The sequence below is a fragment of the Chiloscyllium plagiosum genome, unplaced genomic scaffold (assembly GCF_037043375.1).
Source record: "Chiloscyllium plagiosum isolate Xiang-an unplaced genomic scaffold, Cpla_swu_hap1 HiC_scaffold_37, whole genome shotgun sequence".
NCBI lineage: Eukaryota > Metazoa > Chordata > Chondrichthyes > Orectolobiformes > Hemiscylliidae > Chiloscyllium > Chiloscyllium plagiosum.
In genome coordinates this window covers 22,889,082-22,911,701 of record NW_028270175.1, presented here as the reverse complement: position 1 = coordinate 22,911,701, position 22,620 = coordinate 22,889,082, and the positions used below count along the sequence as shown (strand labels likewise).

General features: G+C 42.1%; 1 protein-coding gene across 1 annotated transcript in view; it reads left to right on the top strand.

Moving 5' to 3' along the window:
* acap3a (ArfGAP with coiled-coil, ankyrin repeat and PH domains 3a) overlaps window positions 1-22,620 on the top strand; it is a 328,671-nt gene that overhangs the window by 278,165 nt on the left and 27,886 nt on the right. The window contains exons 11-18 of the mRNA XM_087980463.1: window positions 11,004-11,116; window positions 13,010-13,061; window positions 14,571-14,671; window positions 15,563-15,674; window positions 17,697-17,905; window positions 21,101-21,170; window positions 21,275-21,369; window positions 22,326-22,540. Of these exons, the coding sequence (XP_087836589.1) occupies window positions 11,004-11,116; window positions 13,010-13,061; window positions 14,571-14,671; window positions 15,563-15,674; window positions 17,697-17,905; window positions 21,101-21,170; window positions 21,275-21,369; window positions 22,326-22,540 (967 nt within the window). The remainder of the gene's footprint in view (window positions 1-11,003; window positions 11,117-13,009; window positions 13,062-14,570; window positions 14,672-15,562; window positions 15,675-17,696; window positions 17,906-21,100; window positions 21,171-21,274; window positions 21,370-22,325; window positions 22,541-22,620) is intronic.

Genomic DNA, 22,620 nt, shown 5'->3' with positions numbered 1-22,620 from the left:
CTCTTAAAGCCATTATAAGTTATTAAGTCTCCATCAGTTGAATGAAACTGCGGGGTTTTTTTCAAGGAAATAGCATTTCCTTGTAACACAAAATGTGCAAGCCTTGACATTGACATTTTTCCCAAGTTGATGAATTATTGTGATAAGGCCTCTTAAGAGCAATCCCCTCCGGATAGTATGATGTCAGTAGTGAGAGACTAAAAGGACATTTCCCCAAGGGTTTTTTTTTTCGGTGGTTTATGACAATCAAGTTTGCAGACTTCAATAATCTGCTGCTCCCAGGTTAATTGTACACACTCTAATATAGTTACAGAATTGGGAAGTAAATCAAACAAATTTCAACTCAGGGACCTTCCTGATACCCCTCAAAGAGCACAGAAACAAGAAAGAGTGGTCAGCCATGAAAAATCTTGACTCTGTGCCATGGGTACAGACTCCCTCTTATTCGTATTAGATTTGGGCACTTTGGGCAAATTGCTAATGCCAATTATTTAAGTCACCCTGTGTCTGTGTTTTGAGATGGATTAATATTATTGGGCATCTGTTGACGGGTTTTCCTTCTAAGGGTGGAATGGTGACTCAGGAATTTCAGGCCCATTGTTTTGTGATGACCAAATTTTATTGCTGCTGTCACTCTGCACTTTCTGTCCATGATGCTGACAGATTTTTATCAGGTGTGGGAATCCAGGGAGATAAAACAAGGGCATGTTATCCTGATACAGATTGGCTGTGTTCCAGTTGAAAGGTAGCATTGGTTTGTTGAGCCAAATAGCCTACTGTTATTGCTATATTCCTTGGAATGAGGGGCAAGATAGTATTTGAGATATCACCATATCTTGCACTCTCTGGTTGAGCTGTAAACTGAAATCAGCAACTGTGATCTGCTTAACTATACCTTGTAAAAGCAGGAAATAGCACCAAGGATGAGTCCTGATCATAGAATCATAGAATCCCTGCAGTGTGGAAACAGGCCCTTCAGCCCAACACGTCCACACTGACCCTCCAAAGGGTAATCCAACCAGACCTATTCCCCTGCCTATTATCCTATATTTACCCCTGACCAATGCACCTACCCAACACATCCCTGAATACTATGGACAATTTAGCATGTCCAATTCACCCAACCTGCACATCTTTGAATTGTGGGAGGAAACTGGAGCACCCAGAGGAAACCCACCCACGCAGACAGTCGTCCGAGACTGGAATTAAACCTGGATCCCTGGTGCTGTGGGCAGCAGTGCTAACCACTGAGCCACCATGAAAACAAAAATACACACACACACACACCAATTAAATTTTCCCAAGTCCAAATGTTATAAACCGAGGTAATTACTCCCTCAGTAACATCCTTCAACCATTTGTTTAAAATTGTCCCTGTGGTGACATTGTGGAAGTGCCAGGAACATGCTTGGAACTGCATTCATTCTGCTCTGAAAATGCAACGGAATTCCTGTTTGTTCAAGTGTAAGTGGAATTTTCCCCACTTCCAGTGAAGTTATCGTTCTCTTTGTAGAATTGGTCCTAAAAAAAACTCAGCCCATAAATAGGAATTGCTAAGCAATGGTGCAGGTCTATCTTTTTATTCTGTTCCTGAAAGGGAATCCATTATCACTTATAAAGCAGAAAAAGTACCAAGGACAGTGTCCATTAAGTGCCTTGAGTTTTCCCATGAGACTGATTATGCACACAGACCTTTGAAGGATATAGCACAACTTTAAAAGAGCCTATGGGATCCTCCGGTTTCTAAATGTGTAGAGAGAAAATGTTAGCAAATTCAGCTAAATCTTTACCAATCACTGTGATGTTTCAACAGAAATATTATGTTCCATTATAGCAAAGATGTCAAGGCCTCAGAAAAGGTGCAGAACAGACTTTCAAAAATGGTAAATCAAACTTGCTGACTTTCCCTAGTAATTTCCATTTTTGTTTCAGATCTTCAGAATCTGCAGTTCTTTGTTTCATTTACCAGAATGGTAACCAGAGTAAGAGAATTCAGCTCTGTGAAGAGACTGGAGGGGCTGGGACTGTTCTCATTTAGGGAAAGTTAAGGGAAGATTTAATTGAAGCATTCAAATTTATGAGTGGGTAACTGTTCCAGCCATCTTGGTGAGCACTGCCCTCCCTACAACATACGCAGTAAAACAGGAATGGGAAGCGGTCTAGCAATGCTGAATGACCACTAGGAACTGAAAGGATGCAAGGCTTGTTCAGAGACATTTTGAGTGCCACTGCAGCACAACCTCTGCCTGCAATATCTGGCTGCCCTTCCCCTACTTGCTGTGCCCAAAAAAACTAAATGCACTAACACACTACCAATTGTCACCACAACTAAATCAGCATTGGTGCAATGTGCAGAAGGCCTGAGTCACTCAGCCCATTCACAGGTAGAACAAAGTGATGACTGGTTACTGCCACTGGAAGTCGTGCTTCTGAAACAGCAATGAAAATACACCTTCCCAGTATGGTTTTTGGCACCTCTGGCACCATACCCTCACACTGTGGCATTACCACCATTACCATTGGGACTACGGTGGATGTTGTAACATGAACTTTGGGAAGAATAACAGGAAGGCAGAGTACTGGGTCAATGGAAATATTCTTGTGGATGTGCAGAGGGACCTTGGAGTCCATGTACATGGATCCCTGAAAGTTGCCACCCAGGTTAATAGTGCTGTTAAGAAGGCATATGGTGTGTTAGGTTTCGTTGGTAGAGGGATTGAGTTCCGGAGCCACAATACCATGCTGCAACTATACAAAACACTAGTGCAGCCACACTTGGAATATTGTGTACAGTTCTGGTCGCCATATTTAGGAAAGGATGTGGTAGCATTGGAAAGGGTGCAGAGGTAATTTACCAGGGTATTGCCTGGCCTGGAGGGAAGGTCTTATGAGGAAAGGCTGAGAGACTTGGGTCTGTCCTCATTGGAAAGAAGAAGGCTAAGGGGGGGGATTTGATAGAGACATACAAGATGATCAGAGGATTAGATAGGGTAGACAGTGAAAGTCTTTTTCCTAGGATGATGATGTCAGCTTGTACGAGGGGGCGTAACTATAAATTGAGGGGTGATAGATTTAAGACAGATGTCAGAGGCAGGTTCTTTACTCAGAGAGTGGTAAGGGCATGGAATGCCCTGTCTGCCATTATAGTTAACTCAGCTACATTAAGGAGATTTAAACAATCCTTGGACAGGCACATGGATGATGATGGGATAGTGTAAGGGGACGAGCTGAGAATAGTTCACAGGTCAGCGCAACATCGAGGGCCGAAGGGCCTGTTCTGCGCTGTATTGTTCTATGTTCTATGACAATTTTATAGGGATGTTAGAAACCACACCAAGACCCAGTAGTCCACTGTAGGTGGCACAGTGGCTCAGTGGTCAATGCTGCTGTCTCACAATGCCATGGATCCAGGTTCAATTCCAGTCTCAGTGACTGTATGGAGTTTTTACATTCTCCCCATGTCCAAGTTGGTTTCCTCTGGGTGTTCTGGCTTCCTCCCACAATAGGTGGATTGACCATGCTAAATTGCACATGGTGTCCAGGAATGTGGGAAATGCAAGGTTACATAGACAGGGTAGGGAGGGTGAGTCTGGGTGGGATGCTGTCTGGAGAGTCAATATGTACTTGTTGACCCAGATGGCACTTTCCACACTGTACGGGTTCTATGATTATGATAGTCATCTTTGTCTAGTTTTGATATTGTACAAAAGCTCTGCAGTTGTCTGACCAGAGCCTTGCCACTGGGCATTATCATTTACAACTGTTTTAAAACAAAAGTGTGCAGTTGGCATTATGTAGTGAGTGGAATCTTTATGTCAGGTACAGTTAAAATTACAACAGACAGAATGAAAATCATGTCAGAAATTCAACTAACCTTAACTCCAAAGGTGACGTATTTTTGTTGACTGTGCTTATGTAAGTAGTGACTAAAATAGGCCATTTATATAATGCACTGCGGTGCACAGGGAGGTATAAAATATCAACCAGCATTGGGTCTTGTCGCTGCAGGCTGGAATTGCTTTAATGTGACTGCCCAAAATACCAAATCTACAGCTTGACATACTAAAAGGATTTCAGTAAATTGCATCTATTTGCAGATGCTGTATTTTTCATTTCTCATTTATTCTGTAGTTTGCTTTGACTGTTCATGTCAGGTGACAAGCTTTTTGAATTCGATTAAATCCTAAATCTGTGGAAGCAGAAATGAAGAAGCAATCAAATACAAAAGCACTTTGTTTCGGCAGTGTTTTCCCCAACTATGGCAAAGGTTCTTTCTCTTGCTGGGATGTGGTTTTCTGAGCATTAGCTGTCACACAAATACCACTTGCAAGAGGTCATGTAAGAGGTTATTTGGTCTCTTGTGGCTACTCCTCACTTTGTCAGATGTACAATATTCATTGACGGGGGCTGTGGGAAGATTAGGCAAAAGTGAGGACTGCAGATACTGGAGATTAGAGTGTGGTGCTGGAAAAGTACAGCAGGTCAGGCAGCATCCGAGGGGCAGGAGAATTGATGTTTCGGGCAAAAGCCCTGTAGTTAACTCTTCTTTCTCATTTCTGCCTGGATTTGACTTTGGATGCCAATTATAGCACAATTTTTCTCTCTCTCTCTCTCTCTGTTTTCCTTTACAGTTCTTCCTAATGCCACCTTTTGAGCAAGCATTTAGTCATCTTTCTTAAAATCTTATTCTTTGATTTGATGCCCATTTCTGTCAAGTTGCATTTCAGTGAAGTATTTTGGTATATTTTCAAATGTTGAAGGCACTATGTAAGTGATTCTTTATCACTACTACATTGTAATTCAGTTTAGTCAGAAAAGAGCAGAAATGGATCTAGAGTCCTTCTGATGTGTGTGAACCAATTCTACTTTGGGTAGTACCATGACTTATTAAACCAGCATAAAATAATATGTTCAACTAACACTAAGCATAAGAGGATCTAACTCCTCCATCCACTATTTTAAGTGTTGTTTAACCTTGACTAAATATTTCTGTTAAAACAGTGAACATAGGGATTTGATCTCAGTCTAGCGAATGTTCTTATGATAATATCAGATAGCCAAATTTCTGCATCAAGACTTTTCTTTTACTTCATTCTGTTGCTTGATTTTCCCAACCTTTGAATGTGACCTTTTGTTCTTGTTAATCTGAAAGGTCGCTGAATGGTGCCTGCTCACATCAATAAAAGAACATCAGCTGCTCAGCTATGCGGTGATTTAATATTTATAGACCTTACACAGTCTTTGCTCTTTAATTTTTATACTGCTCCAACTCCTTGATCAGAATTTTCCTCTGTTTGTATTCTTCTGGGACATCTGTTGTCTTTTGTCCTTACCTCCTCCCCCACTGTAGGAGCTGCTCCATCCTATATTGTTTCAACACACCATTGTGTTCTTGTATGTCTTTCCTGCTGTTTCATCAATTCATGTTTGTCTCTCTGGTCCCTGAGCCAATGCTGTTTTCAAAAATTAAGGTTTCCAGTCTTTGTCCCATTTCTTCATCTGGAGTTTATTTGCAAGGCATTGCCTAACAGTTTTTATTGTTTAAGTTGTGGGTCAATGGAAGAGCAATGGGCTTTAGCTTTCTAAGAGATGGTTGCAAATAATTCATTTATAAAGCTCATGAAATTATGTTTTGAGGTGAGTCATTGCAGTACTGAGGTCCCTCTGCTCATTAAAATACTGCAAAACTTCCTGGGGATGAAATATTGAATACAGTTCCTCAACCCGTCTCAGTCAGGTGGAAAATAACTTGTGGTACTCGTGAGAAAAGGAGCAAGGGCATTTTCCCTGGTGAACTGCCCCATATTTATCTTTCAACAAACATTCCCAAAACAAAAAGTGTTAGAGAAACTCAGCAGATCTGGAAGTAGGGAGAGAAATAGTCCACTGTCTCTAGTCCAATTCTTTGAAAGCACTAAATATTAGTGGTTAGTACTGCTGCCTTTCAGCACCAGGGAACTATGTTCAATTCCACCCTCTGATGACTGTGTGGAGTTTGCATATTCTGCGCGAGGTTCCTCTCTGTGTTCTTGTTTCCTCCCACAGTCCAGAGTTGTGCAGGTTAAGTGGATTGATCATACTAAATTAGCCGTAATGTCCAGTGATGTGCAGCCTTGGTGGGTTAGCCATGGGAAATGCAGACTTACAGGTATGGGGGGGGCGGGGTGGTGGTGGCTGGATGGGATGCTCCTTGGAGTGTCAGTATAGACTCAATAGGCAGAATGGCCTGTGCCCTCACTGCAGGGATTCTAAGATTCTATGAAAACATGTCTGTGGGACAATACTGTGTGCAAATTGACTGCTGTATTTTCAAGCTAACAGTGGTGAGTGCAGTTGAAAAAGATTTCATGTATTGTCAAATGTTTTGGGGCATCTGAAGGACAGGTAATGTGCTAAATGGATGTAAATGTTTCCTTTTATGGCAATGCTGTTAATCTCAAGATGGTGTGACTCTGACCACAACCTTCAAGTCTATTTTCACTAAGGTGCCATCTACAGAAGTCTTACCACTTCAGCCAAGTGGAAAATCAGGACATGGGGAGAAATAGCCCAGTGCAAGAAAATCAGGTCTTCTTAGAAACCAAAGCAGATGAAATGTCTGATCTCTTTTGCTGGGCAGTGGTGGTGTGCATCATCACCACTCCTCTCACACAGGAGGCACCAGGACCCTGCAGCAACCATTCATATAAAGTAACTTACAATGCCTTGGCAACACAACCAGAACAGATAACTTTGGGTAAGCAGAGTATTACTGTTCATATAGAAAGTACTGACACTCCCTGGAACCAATTCCGCAGGGTGGTAATGGACCTGAAACACTCAGTGGAAGTCAGTGTGTTGTGCCAAGTGCTCAGTGAATGAAGTATATTTCAACATATTGTGGCCATAGAGCAGTACAATATTTAAAATAGGTAAACAAGCGTTTTAATGTGGAAGATAGTTCACGTGCTGGACACAATAACATAAATTTCTCCTTGACTTCCAGCCTTTGTCCTTGAAAAGATCGCTTTTCAGAATTCCTGCGCTCTTAGTTTGTTTCCTAAGGGGCTTTTTGCCCTTTTCCTGAAACAAAACAAAAGTAATGTGATTTATTCCTTAGCAACAAAGGAGGAGGGGGTTGGGAAAAGACTGGTGTCAGCCTGATTAAGCAAAGATGCCAGAGCAGACGGAAGCAGATGGAGGCTTGGACCCACAAACAGTACAGCTGCTGCTGAGCATGTGTGTTAGCTCCCGTGCTCAGGGAAAGAGGGTGGGCTCGCTGGCTGGAGGCGCTCCTAGTGGCAGCCGGGTGCATGTGAAGCTGGATTTTGGTTTTAACCCTTCTGTTCAGTGACTGCAATTGCTGCCGGTGAGCAGAGGAGAGAAAGAGTTAAACTTTGTGGGGGTTGGTGGGGCTGGTATGAGAGCGCAGGACGCGGCTGCAACTCCAAGCCGTAGTGTTACAATGACAAGAGAGTGACAGCTGTATGCTAACAGCAGCTTATTGTGTGGGACTGAAGGCATGAGCAGTGGGCAGGTGGCACACTTCAGTGCAGCGTCGGCATTCAGAAAGGGATAGACAGGGGCGAGCAGCGACCCTCCAAAGGCCAAAGAGGGACTTTACCTACCACTCACCCAGATTAACATTGCAACGCGAAATCTGTCCCGCTGGAAGCAACGTTTCACTCTTTGAAGATCATTGGAGATGCATTTTTCTGATTGTTGAAACAACAACTTTGTTCGGCTCCCGGCTCTTGATTTCCATCGTACTTCTTTTTGAAAAGCAGCGTGTTTTAACGCGAACCGTTTGGAAATAAACATGAAGATCTTTGGCAGACTTGATAATACGCTGGTGAGTTGGCAAAGTTAGCCGGGGCGAGATTTTAACTCGGAATGTTGGACAGAGTTGAAATAGGGCCCGTTAAAATTTAATTGTAGCTAATCTGTGGAGGAGAGAGAATTAACGTTTCTTACATGTCGAGGGCGAATTTGTTATAAATGGCATAGTCTGGTGAGCAAAAGGGAGACGCTATTGTATAAGATATGCGGAGATTATCATTATGTTTAATATTTCAATGTAAATTGGGAACTTGGGAGAATTTAGCTGTGATTTTCAGTCCGGGAGTGCTGCAGATGCAATCTTTGATAACCGTGGGTTCCCTGTTACATGAAGACGCAGCATCTCTTTTGTTTGGGCATTGCTTTATTAAGATGCAGATTCCAGGCTTGCGAATTACAGCCCCAATTAACATTTAATGCCTTGGTTTTGTGAACGATCGATATCTAGCCCCAAGTCCGGCTCGCCGAGCAGAAGTGAAAGCTATAAATCCCTCAGCATCAACCTTTCAGAATCCAGTCTGATCCTGGTGGAGATTCTGAGAATGTATCGTTAAGCATCGACCCACAAAGATGTTTATTGTGGGTCTTTATTGTGTCCCGGGGGACGAAGTTAGTCCATTTTGGTGAAATCGGACTTAGACTTGGAAAACTCCTATTCAAACTCAGAACTTTACCTTGATGAACCAGCTAAGTACTGGGCTAATACTGATAGTAAGCAAATTACTGCGGATGCTGGAATCTGAAACCAAAAGAGAAAATGCTGGAAAATCTCAGCAGGTCTGGCAGCATCTTTTAGGAGAGAAAAGAGCTGACGTTTCGAGTCTCACTGATCCTTTGTCAAAGCTCATACTGATAATACTGATAGTTCCGCTCTGAAACTACCTCCTGCACGATTTCCCATTCTCTTCCCTTTGTACGTGGAGTGTTGCTACTGCCCGTGGCAGTAAGGTTGAAATTGACAGATTTTTTTTCTCTCTAAACTTTGCCCATGATGTAAATTTAATATGAGACCACCAGTAGGCTGCCGAAGCTATTTGAAAACAGACTGTGAAAATTAACTGAATAATCTTGTTTGATGCCTAAACCAAAATGACTTGCTGGTTGGATGGGTGGCCCTTGCTTTTTAATTGTTAGTCAAAGCTGGGAGGCGAAGAGGTAAAAATTTTAAAATGTGTACCTCCCTTTAAGAATGCATGAGACGAAAGAATCTGACCTTTATAAACCATAAAAAGGTAAAGGGTAAAGTGTTTGTCTCCTTATTGATTAGGTTTGTCTTACTGTAGGTCATGCTTAATTCGATTAACTCACATTAGTTGTGCTTGGAGCAGGTTGTGGACATATCTAATTAGATGGGTCCGGTCAGGCAATGTTTTGAAAAGTGAATAATGTTCCTTGAGATTTCAGCACCATGGATAGAGGACATTTCCCTTTCATTGTATGCCAGAATTCCCTTTGATTCAATTAAATGCTCACAACCAGACAAGGATTTATTAACACATTTTAAAATCTTTTAGTTTTATGACAGGCAATTTCTATCAAATCGGCAGGCTTTGTATTTATTCATCTATTTGTAGAATGTTACAGCTTCCTTTACTAATTTTAGAAAATTAACTTGTGCATTTCTGTTTTCTACTCTGAAAATGACTGTGGGTTCCCTGTTTGTCTCAGATTTCTCTTCATGCCTTAACACATCATGTTTTTTTCACAGACACTACCATTGTGAGACCACAGCGCATTTCACAGGCCACTCAATCCCAGGTAGTCCCACATCCACCCCTATTCCTGTCCTCGGCCGATATTCATGTGTTCAGTGATAGCTATTAGGAATTCCCTGCTTTTTCTCTTCCCTTTCCTACTCTTAAGTCTGTAGTGCCTGAACATCCTCGTAAATTGAGGTGGTAAATATTAGGGATTGAATGTGGGATCATTCTGATTTGTGAGCGTTGACACCACACCATCTAATGTGTTTACCTACTGAACTACCAGGGGACCCCCATCTGACCACAGTTAAAATGCAGTTTCATGATGTCGATTCCTGAATAATAGCTCCATCTATTGGCCTCAGAATACCTTTTGGTCAGTATGAGGGCTGCATTTCTGGGCTGATTTGTGATATGACAGCCCTATCCTTCTACACAAAAACTGCCACAGAAGCTTTTCTGACAATCTGAGCAGATGGAGCCTTACTTCAATGCCTCATCCAAGAGACAACATCTCTGGTAATGCACCACTTCTTCACTAATGTACTGAAGTGTCAATATTGATTATGCACTTAGGTCTTGGAACAACATTTGAACTTACAACCTCTTGATGTAATGACAAAGATGAGACCCTAAAGTAATCTGAGTAGGGCAATCCCTAATTAAGACTGCAGCAAAACAGGAGAACAAGTGTGTACAGGACGTCTGATTTAGCACTGCAGGCTGGGGGCTGGAAGAGGCTGCAGAGATAAGCTAGAGAGATCATGGAGTGATTGTAAACTAGAACATAAATGCTAAATTCAGTGTGATGCAGGGCACGGGCAGTGAATTTATGAAGACTGACTTAATACAGGTTCAGAATGTGGACAAGATGAACTGTGAGGCACTGGAGTTTTGGATGAGTTTGAACAGTGCAATATGAAGCTAGGAAAGCTGCTGAGATCAGTAGAGAAATTGTCCTGAAGAATGAAAAGCAGATAAATGTTTTAAGTGTTGGGACTGAGGAGGATTTAATGTGGGCCATACTGCAGAGGTGGAAGATCATGGTCTTTATAATGGATGGAATGTGAGGTTAAAGCTCTGCCTGGACATCAACATTATAGATTATAAAGCTTGTAGCATAAAACTGCTAAGAGCAATTAAATTGCTGGCGAGCTACATTTTTTGTGAGATGGATAAGATTTTGTTTCTCAGTGTTCAGCTTTGCAATCTGAAATCATCGTGGCAGTTATGGTGAAGAAGCAGAGCTAAATTTAACAACATACATATGGAAACTGAGCTCATCCCTGTTCTGTCACATAATGAGCAAAGCTACAATGAATCACAATGTCTTGTGGCTCTATACCTTTCGAATATTCAGATGAATCAAGACATATGGATGTTAACGGTGGACAGCAAAGTCATCAATGTTTGAGATTCAAAATATTATACAATTGAATTTCAAAATATTTGTATTCATCACAAATATATTTTTTTTATCCACAGGACTTCTCATATGATGATTCCAAAGTTGAATTCAATATCGATGCTCCTAATGGAGTGGTGATGGAAGGTTATTTGTTCAAGAGAGCAAGCAATGCTTTTAAGACTTGGAACCGGTATGTAGTGTTACCTTTTAATAGCAGTTCTAAACTGGATGCAATTAATGCCTAAGGTGCAGTAATGATCAGTCAAAAGCCCTTTAAATTCTGTGTTTGATATTTATGATTTTAGCATTGGTGCAGGCTAAAGTAATGGTACAAGTGCACCCTAAAACTAGTATGCAGGTCAGGAGTGCTGCCTACCTTTAGTTTCCATAACTAAATTGAGTTTGACAAATTTTCACACCAGTCCATTGTCCTTTTGCTGTACAAAACACAGGATGTAGTATGAAACATTCCTTTAAAGCCATATACTTAAAGAACACCTTTTGGCTAATTCAGTTTATTGTTCTTTCTACTGAGAACAGCAGTGTCACTTCGGAGAATTTGGATGTTTCCCAACCTAGTGAGTAGTTAGTGCTGATGGAACTCAATAGATGATATTAGGTTAACCACCCTTGTCACGATTTGTATCCTACATGGTGTTGATCTGACCAATTTTCAACATTAATGGATGCTTAAATTCTGGGTAACCATCCAGAAATATTATCAAAATATGCACTTCAACTTTTAAGACAATTTAAAGAAACCTATTCGTTACAAAGACGGAAAAAGATTCCCACCATGTCATGAAATTCCAATTTTTATTGGTGTTTTCATTGGACAGACCAAGGAGAAGTTGCTGACAATTTTTAAAGATCTGTGCCAAATTCCCAGCTGATCACAGCATTTTGTCTGAACATATACTTTTGGTGAAAGTATTCAGTCAGTTCCCACAATGTTGCAGGTGGCAGTACATCCCTGTGTTCACTGTGTGTGAATCCTGGGTTCTGCAGGGAGATTTGCACATTGCAGTTGCTGCATAGCAAACTCTCAAGCTGTTTGCACCTTTCAAGGCTGCTGAAAGAGCCCTCCCTTGGTTAAAACAGGATGCTCAGCCAGTTCCTTATGTTTTCTTCTTTGACTCCTTCACTCCTGTAACATCTTTCACCGGGTCACATCGTATGTTCGTTAGTCAGATATATTAGGGACATTTAAACGACTCTTGGATAGGCACATGGATGATAGTAAATTGATCTTAGCATAGGATAAAAGGTCAGCACAATAACAAGCACTGAAGGGCCTGTACCTAGCTGTACTGTTCTATGTTCTATGCTGGAGAGATTGGATTCTCAAAGCTGGGACTAACAACACAATACCAACCATATGCAGCTTTCTGATATATTAAGATGTACTAATGCCCATTAGAGGGTATTGTGTTGTAGGGCAATGTTTCCAGTACAGAGAGGCAGCTAGATCAAGGGTCAATAAATTAGGTCAACAAGGGAGGTGCGAATATATTGACTTTACCAGTAATTGCTGCCATTCATTCTGGCTTCTACACTTGAGTTTCCAGTCTGTGTTCTCAGGAAGTGCAGTTCCACATTGGGAATGTTTTCCTATTTATAGCCCTATAAAAGGGCATTAAGTTATCTTTGCAATTGTAGCTAGGAAAAGATTTCAGCCTTGTCATTTTTACCTTACTGGCTGTCGAATTGAGTCCAATGGCATTTATCACTGGAGTCTGCACCCATAGTTGCTTTGTTTTACTGTCCGCTAAGACAGCAGCCTATTAATCCTGTTGACATGAGTAACCAGCTGGTTTGGAAAATTGATGGCTCATTTTTTTCTTGTTCTTGACATCGGTTATCACTGATAGAAAGCAGCCATTAACTAACAGTAGCAGAAATCCTATAACTCCCACCCTGACCTATTTCTGAAATGAATTTGTGGAATTGCCTACTGCTGGCTTTACAAAGTAACCTGAGAACTTTAATACACCAGAAACATCATTTTAAGTTTCCATGCATTTATTTAATTATTATGAAATATGACTGATACATTTTTTTTAATTCTTAAATTGACTTTTAGGAGGTGGTTTTCAATACAAAACAGTCAGCTGGTGTATCAGAAGAAGATGAAGGTATGAATTTGACAATCTGATAGTTATTTATTGAGACAGAAAACTTGGTAGTGGAGGGAATGAATGTTTAAGATATTGGATGGGGTGCCAACCCAGCAGGCTACTTTGCCCTGAATGGTGTTGACTTCCTTGAGTGTTGTCGGAGCTGCACATATCTGGACAAGTGGAGATTAATCCATCGAACTTCCAGGCTGTGTCTTGGAGGTGGTGTTGAGGCTTTCAGGAGTCAGGTATTACATGCCACAAATTTCCAATTCCTGACCTCTCATGACCACAGTACAGAGGAACCTCGATTATCCGAAGGCCACAGCCACGAGTATTTTGTTCAGTTAATCGAATGCCAGATAACATAGTTTAGCCATGCTTTGGGACCTTTTGATTTTGTTCAGATAATCTGAAATTTGAATAATCGAGGTTCTTCTGTATTTATAATGGCTTGCCAGTTAAGCATCTGGTCATTGGTAACCCCTAGATGTTGATAATGGAGGATTCAGTGATGACAATGCCACTGAAAGTTAGCAGAGTTTCACTTCTGAAGAGGCTTAGGCTATTTTATTTTGTAAAAAGGTGCTTTACCTGTGTAAGTTGTTTTGTTGGTGTTAGGGGTGACTGGCAATGGAAATGGGCAGTATTTATAACCCTGCCAGTGCTCATTTTGTATACTGCTGGTTGTGGACAGACAGTATGCCGGCTCTCCCACTCCTCCTCCTCCTCCTCCTCCCCCCACTCCCCCCCCCCCCCCCCCCCAATACCCCCTACACACACACACACACACACACACACACACACAGTTGGTTTGCCTCGAGCTCTTCCGGTGCAGATGCATTGTTGATGCAACATGCAGAGATGCATTTCCCACCCCAGGGACATCTTAGTCCCTTAGCAGCATTTAACAAGGCAGATGAGTGACTAATGCTGAAGCTTGCCTTTCTTGCTCATGTTGCTAGGTACCAATGATTGTAACCAGACATCATTCAAAGGGGAGAATAATATTAATCTACAATCTTGCTAATCATCTGACCTTCTTAAACTGGGGTCACTGTTTGTCTGATTACATTCTTTGCAGGGCCTTTGAGTGTTTCAGTCCATTTAGGAATTAGATACACACACAATTCATTGTCCAATACATTTCAAAGTATGACCAAATGTTGCACCAATATCAGAATGTCACCATCGTGTCCTGATCCAAACTGCGTATACACATGCATGTCAGTAACATTTGCTGGAAAGTGATTGTGAGCAATTATCCCACTAAGTTTACAGTGGCTAGTTCTTATATGCTTGCTGTTCCTTAGCCTTAGAGAAGCTACCGGCATAGATTAAAGGTTGCATTAAAGGAATCATCTCATTGGACATTTAAATCTCACATTGGTCAGCCTTTTGTTAATTCTTTTGGTGGCAAATCATTATTGATGCTAATTTAGTTTGCGATTGAATGAAACTACATTCCTTCTCTGCAATCCATGATCCATCAGCTACTTCTGATGACAATTCTGTTCTAACTTGCAGGATGCATTAACTGTGGTGGTCGACGATTTACGGCTTTGTTCCGTCAAACCTTGTGAGGACATCGAGAGGCGCTTTTGTTTTGAGGTTGTCTCTCCAAACAAGTGAGTGAACAGCAGAAATGGTGATTGCTGTGTAGAATCTTTATGTCACCACGTTTCCCATTGGCGAACTGAAATAGTGAGGGTCAGGTAAAAGCATTTTGGACAGGGAGATGCTCAATGCCTTCTGTGCTGACATGATGCAGAGATCTTTACTTATCTGCTTAAGGTTTTTCTGTTCCTGCTTTAAAATGTTATCTATTTTGACGTAAGTTGCCTTTCCTCATTCTTCCTACCAATTTGCATTGCTTTACATTTCTCATGGTTAAATTTTATTTACCACCTGTCTACCCATGAATATTATCCTGCTACTAACCTCCTCATGGTCTGCTATGTTTCCAAGTTTCCCATCATCTATAAATTTTGAAATTGTGTCCTGTACACCCAAGTTCAGGTCATTGACATACATCAAAACCCTGCCCTCAGACCCTGGGTACTAATGTACAGTGGGTGCTATTTTGACCAAATGCTATGGACATAGGCTGCTTCCTTGTTTTCACGTTTCTTGGATTGTACAGATTGCTCCCCCAGCCTTTGATAAAGTCTGGAGCCAGGAAGTAAAAGTAAAAGATTTCTGATTTCAAATTGCAAGTTGAATATGCCCATCCCCTTTATCATGTGTCTCAACCAAAGTGAATCGGATTTTCATTTTAAGATGAAGACTCTGGAAAGGACAATCTTGATAGTCACTTCAAACTCACGGATTTTATTTTCTCAAATCATGTTTTAAAAATTGATAAAGACAATGGTCACCTGGTTCTCACCATGTGTGTGGGAATTTGATTATTCTATTGACGGCAACAAAGGAATTTAAAACAGTATGGCCTCTTGTCAAGACTAAATATTATCCAGCCTTTAAGATCTTTCCCTGACCATGTACTTTGTTTTCTACAGGAGCTGTATGCTGCAGGCAGACTCGGAAAAGTTACGTCTCGCCTGGATTCAGGCAGTGCAGGCTAGCATTGCCACTGCATACAGAGAGAGTCCAGATAACAATTACATCAATGTGAGTGCTGCATAACCCTTCAGATGAACGGTTCCATGCTGAGGGTCACATCAGCTGTAATGGAAATAATTTTTGTTTTTTTGCCATCCAATTATTTCCCTGATTAAGACATCAGAATGTCACAAACCAGCCTGGAACCAGCTGTGGCTCCATTTTGATTAATCCAACTCTGACTAATGGACTCAGATCCCCTCCAGAAACCCAAGGACAAAATCTGGACTAACATTGCAGTGCAGTACTATGCTGCTGATGTGCTGTCATGATGTTAAAGCGAGGCCCAGTCCAGCCTGTCAGAAAGATGGTTACTCTTCAAACATTTGGCACATACAGTTTCAATATTCAAACATTACACTGCACTCAAGGATGTAATGTGTCAAATGTAACTTATACCAGCAGGTGAACAAATTAACTTTCATTTTGGTAAAGGAGCAAAAACAAGCCTCGAAACTCGTTCATCTGAAATCTAAGGGTGGGGGCAGATTTCTCCTGTTGCCCTTGATAACTCTATCCCGTCTACCCATGAGAGGGAAGGCAGAGATTTACATGTAGTTACTAATGTAACTTTCTCTGTGTGACAGCAATTAGCTCCAGCTTGACCTCAAGATGTGCCTAAAGTATTTGTTCAACAGAAACATGTAGTGGGTGGCACAGTGGTTAGCATTGCTGCCTCACAGCGCCAGAGACCTGGGTTCAATTCCCGCCTCAGGCAACTGTCTTTGTGGAGTTTGCACATTCTCCCCGTGTCTGCGTGGGTTTCATCTGGGTGCTCCGGTTCCCTCCCACAGTCCAAAGATGTGCAGGTCAGGTGAATTGGCCATGCTAAATTGCCCGTAGTGTTAGGTGAAGGGGTAAATGTAGGGAAATGGGTCTGTGTGGGTTGCTCTTCGGAGGGTCGGTGTGGACTTGTTGGGCCGAAGGGCCTGTTTCCACACTAAGTAATCTAATCTAAACATTTGCAACAGGCCACTTTCAACACAACCTCAGCAGCAGACCGCAGTCCTTAAAGCTATGGCAGTGGCTAGTGAGATAACCATTTTCTGTTATCATATAAATATGTGACATTGTGCATTACACTGCACACTGGTCCGTGTTCCTGTAAGCCAGCATGATCTCTGACTTGCTGTCAAAATGGCAATAATTTACTCCAGTACCCTCAATCTGCTCCTCACACCGGTGCTGGTATTCCAAGTACGGGACTCAACAGTCAGGTGCATATGCCAGCACAGCACATCTCAGATCAGAATGGAGTTGCTAATTGTAAGCCTCTGGTTTTTTGGTCAACGCTCCAATTTGGAGTGTGAGCGGTTTCCACAGTGCCACATTGAATGGACCAGAGAAAGTGCTGCACCCAGAAAATGAACTGTTGAAAAACTGGAATTGGGGAGAGTGAGGATTTTTGGTGTCTACTTGCAAGATCTCTGTTTAGATTAGATTAGATTAGATTAGATTACTTACAGTGTGGAAACAGGCCCTTCGGCCCAACAAGTCCACACCGCCCCGCCGAAGCACAACCCACCCATACCCCTACATTTACCCCTTACCTAACACTACGGGCAATTTAGCATGGCCAATTCACCTGACCTGCACATCTTTGGACTGTGGGAGGAAACCAGAGCATCCGGAGGAAACCCACGCAGACACGGGGAGAACGTGCAAACTCCACACAGTCAGTCGCCTGAGGCGGGAAATGAACCCAGGTCTCTGGTGCTGTGAGCAAAAGACTACACCGACAGCAGAGTTTTGCACTGAAATCTCTGCCTAAATTATGCACTCCTTGTGGTTTTACTTGTCAGAGTTGACTTCTAATGTTAACAAACACACTCTTTAATTAATACCTTGCAAGTATTTCACATGTTATCATATTGTTACATCTCAAAATGTTGTAGTCATTTGAAGAGCGGTGACGTTTCTTTGTAAGTTGATCAACACGAGGAGACTTAGCTGCCAGAGCAGCTCTGTGTGAGAATGCAGTTGAGCTACTCCCTGCCCCATGTTAAATGGAATCTCATTTCTTCCTGGCAGAGGCTGGACAGAACTGCATCTCCATCTACGAGCAGCATTGACTCTGCTAGTGACTCCCGGGATCGCAGTGTGAAGGGTGAAAGCATCCTGCAGCGAGTGCAGGGCATCGCTGGCAATGACCAGTGCTGTGACTGCGGACAAGCTGACCCTCGATGGGCCAGCATCAACCTTGGGATCACACTGTGCATTGAGTGCTCTGGAATTCACAGGTAAATTCCCAGATTTCTCACTCCCCCAGATATTAATCAGTAAGGGAATCAAGGGTTATGGGGGAAAAGGGAGGAAAGTGGAGTTGAGGATTATCAGATCAGCCACGATCTCATTGAATAGTGGAGCAGATTCAATGGGCTGAAGGGCCTTCTTCTGCTCCAAGTATGCTGTTCTGAACCAAGGTTAATCTTTGCCAGGTTTGGGCTTTCAGCTACTTGGTAGAGTCACATTTCAAATTGCTGTAAAGTTCATGATAAACATTTTTTTTAAAAAGAGTGGTGAACCCAGAGAGGATGGAAGCAAGTAAAAGAAATTGGTAATTAGGAGACACTAAGGTATCTTCTTAACAGGGAAAGTAGAGTAAAGATAGATTTGATTGTATAGAAAATGTAAAAAATTGAGATATTCAAGAAAAGAGGTGAGAATAAAGTGGCATGCTGACCTTTTGCTTCATATTTTAATTGTGGTTTGAATGTTTATTTTACTTCCAATAAAATGTTGAGTTTTGAACATATGTTGCTGTATTTTCAAAGCATCAGTTCTTGAGTTGTCAGAAGCCTGGTAGGTCGTGAGCTTTCTTAGGCCTGCCAACAGCCTGAGACGCTGATACAGGAGCAATGCTTCCAGCGTACTTCAGTCTGTATACCCCAGCTGCTGATAACACACTGATGTAAACCGTTATTATAATTTCCCTAGAGTGACTGATCACCTTGGAACCAGTTAAAAGATTAAACAAACAATATGTTGGAACACAACCCTTGATCACTTTTTGATTAAATAGTCTTAAGCAAAAAGTAATTCCTGTTTTGAATCCATAAATTTTTTACTTACTTATGATTTTAATATCAGACTTAATTTAAGTAGCCAGCTGCTCCCCTCAAGCTACTGGGGCAGCAGTACTCCAGCATTATTAATAAACTGATTTACATCTTCCCCAGACACAATGTTGTGGCTGCTTAAAACTGACTATTGTGAGTCAGTGAGTTTCAGTCCTTGTTCCCCAATGCTTATTGATACAAAACCAGGCTAAACTTTAGCTAGAAGTGATTCCTTTTATACCTGGCTGCTGCTTTGTTCTCACCCATTTTATCCCTGACACAAATTAAAATAACCCTCAAAAGTATTAAACAGGCTTTCCTTAGAGAGACCACAGGAAGGCTGGGATGGGAAGTGGTAACATCTCACACTGGTGCAATAGAGAGTGTCACAGATGCTACAATTACATTCCAAAAATGGGAAAGTGTTGAATTTCTCAACACTACATTCTTCATGTAGATGAACACAAAGCTTAGAGAAGGATAGTGAAGGAGGCATTTGGTATGCTTTCCTTTATTGGTCAGAGTACAGGAGTTGGGAGGTCATGTTGCGGCTGTACAGGACATTGGTTAGGTCACCGTTGGAATATTGCGTGCAATTCTGGTCTCCTTCCTATCAGAAAGATGTTGTGAAACTTGAAAGGGTTCAGAAAAGATTTACAAGGATGTTGCCAGGGTTGGAGGATCTGACTTACAGGGAGAGGCTGGACAGGCTGGGGCTGTTTTCTCTGGAGCGTCGGAGGCTGAGGGGTGACCTTATAGAGGTTTACAAAATTATGAGGGGCATGGATAGGATAAATAGACAAAGTCTTTTCTCTGGGGTCGGGGAGTCCAGAACTAGAGGGCATAGGTTTAGGGTGAGAGGGGAAAGATATAAAAGAGACCTAAGGGGCAACTTTTTCACGCAGAGGGTGGTACGTGTATGGAATGAGCTGCCAGAGGATGTGGTGGAGGCTGGTACAATTGCAACATTTAAGAGGCATTTAGATGGGTATATGAATAGGAAGGGTTTGGAGGGATATGGGCCGGGTGCTGGCAGGTGGGACTAAATTGGGTTGGGATATCTGGTCGGCATGGATGGGTTGGACTGAAGGGTTTCCATGCTGTACATCTCTGATTCTAAGACTGTAAAGGAGAGAGAACTGATCTTGGGATGTTTTGTAAGGGGAAAGGGGCAAGACAATGGAACTAACTGGATAGTACAGCCAAAGAACCAGAACAGGCACAGTGTATGGTCTCCTGTGATGGATGCTTCTATAATTGTAATTTCTCGGCTATTAGAAAAATGTAAATTCACACCTCCTCATTCCCTGTTATCCAATTTGGTTCATTTCCTCTCTAATTGGGAGGGTTGCATTTTTCATATCTTTGGTCAGTGCATTGCTCTACACCGTCAGAATATAAACAGCCAGCTGAATTTTGTGTCATAGGTGGACAGGGTGGTTAAAAATGCATTTAGCACGCCTGCCTTCATAGCTCAGACTTCTGAGTATAGGAGCTGGGAGATCATGTTGAGGTTGTACAGGACATTGGTGAGGCCTCTTCTGGAGTACAGTGTGCAGTTCTGGTCGTCCTGTTATAGGGAGCATACTATTAAACTGGGGAGGGTTCTGAAAAGATTTAGCAAGATGTTGGGAATGGAAGGTTTGAGGTATAAAAATAGACTGGGACTTTTTTCACTGGAGCGTAAGAGGTTGAGGGATGACCATTTTGAGGTTGATAAAATCATGAAGGACATAAGTAAGGTGAATGACAAGGACCTTTTCCATGGGGTGGGGGAGTTCAAAACTAGGGGGCATATTTTTAAGGTGAGAGAAAAAAATATTTAAAAAGGACACGAGGGCGATTTTTTTTTTCATAATGGTTCATGCATGGAATGAACTGCCAGAGAAAGCGGTGGATGAAGGTACAGTTACAGCATTTAAAAGACATTTGTATAAGTTCATGAATAGGAAATGTTCAGAGGGATATGGGTCAAGCACAGGCAGGTAGACTCGTTTAGCTTGGGAACATAGCGTGGACTGGTTTCCTCTATGATTCTATTGCCTCATGGGCTTAGTGCACAGTTCATATGCATTAAATGGGTGGATTTCAGGCTGACAGCTCAGCAGGTCCATTGGATATTTCATTCATTATGGACAGAAAGTGCAGAACCCCTGACCTCCCACTTGATTTCCCACTGTACATTCAGTGCTAAAACATGAATTAATAAAGCACTGGCTCTGTTTGGCCTTCGCAAATATCAGAGCTGAAAATGTGTTGCTGGAAAAGCGCAGCAGGTCAGGCAGCATCCAGGGAACAGGAGAATCGACGTTTCGGGCATAAGCCCTTCGCAAATATCAGTTTTTAATGTTGTTATTTTTGTATTTTTTTCGAAAGGAGCCTTGGTGTCCAGTGTTCCAAGGTTCGTTCTCTCACATTGGACTCCTGGGAGCCAGAGTTACTTAAGGTAGTTTTGAATGTTGGCACTTGATAAGATTCACATTTAATTCAGCCTTATTTGTATTGCGAATGATTTTCTACAGCTTAAAACTAAAATGTGTTCACTTTCAGTTGATGTGCGAGCTGGGAAACAACACTATTAATCATATTTACGAAGGAAGATGTGAGGAATATGGACTGAAGAAACCCCAGCCAGCAAGCACAAGGTCACATTTGAAATAATTCTCCAAGTCAACATACTTCATTAAGAATTTTATTCTTTGCTCCCATGAGACTGGAGGTCATTATGTTATTGGCTTCCTTGCCAGCTGGCTCTGGGTTGTCTGATTTGTATCTGTCTGCCACCGTGGAGATCTGCTGGCCATGTTTACAGCTCACAGATCCTTCCGGAAATGTAATGAGGCACCTCAGACTCAGGGAGAGGAGCTAAATCTGCCATTATCCATCATGTTCTGCTGTCGGCTGCCTTCTGTCGTGAAGCAAGGCTCAGCAGGAACTGTGGAAAAGCCAGTGGCCTGCAGTGGACAGAAATATCCTTGATGGGGGCCTTTCTTGTCCACTTGCTCCTGAAGTTGTTCACTGTGGTCGTGTTCTACAGAATCATAGACTGGTTACAGAACACAAGGAGGCTATCATGTCTGTGTTGGCTCTCTGCAAGAGCGACTTCATTAGACCTGCTCCCCCTCCTTTTTCCAGTAGTCCTGCACGCAGTGAGCTAACTCCCTTTCAGAAGACCTAACTGAATTTGCCTCCATGGTTGGATTTCTGTCTAATAGCTTAGCCAAATAGTTAGATATATGTAAACTTGGCAGAGAATATTTGATCGCAGGCAATGGGCATCACATATTGTTGCATCTCAATGCCTTTACCTTAGCCAGGAACACTGGCTGATATTTTTCCCTCTTGTCCATTGCCTAGTTACCAAAGGAGAGTGCTGCATTTCCACTGATGCTGTGGGTGTGAATAGCAAATTAATTGCATGTAGTTGATTTAACCAGGGATGTTCCAGCTCGGAATAAGCCAACCACAGAGCTCTGCAGGATGCTCTTTGAGAAATGTTCTGTACTCTTAAATTTCTAACATTTTAAGCTCATATCCTCCGTCCGCGAATGGTCAGTGGGTGGGCGGGCTAACATCTTTGTTTTGAATTGACGTGTTGTAGGCAGCAGAAAGAAGCCTGGATCAAAGCAAAATACGTAGAAAGGAAGTTCCTTAAAAAGCTGCCGAATGCCGACGCACTCACAGATACTGAACGGAAACCACGTCGATGGAGTGTCAAGAAATGCCGACGGCACAACAGTTCCACCAAAGCTCCGACAGCACGCAGGAGGTATCGGCAGGACACTGGCAGTGTGTCACCAGCAACATTTGCAGCAGGTGAAAGCCAAATTAGCCAAGTCTTTTTATTCCTTTTGGCTGCAGTATGTATTTTGGAAATAAAAATGAATCCCAACTTT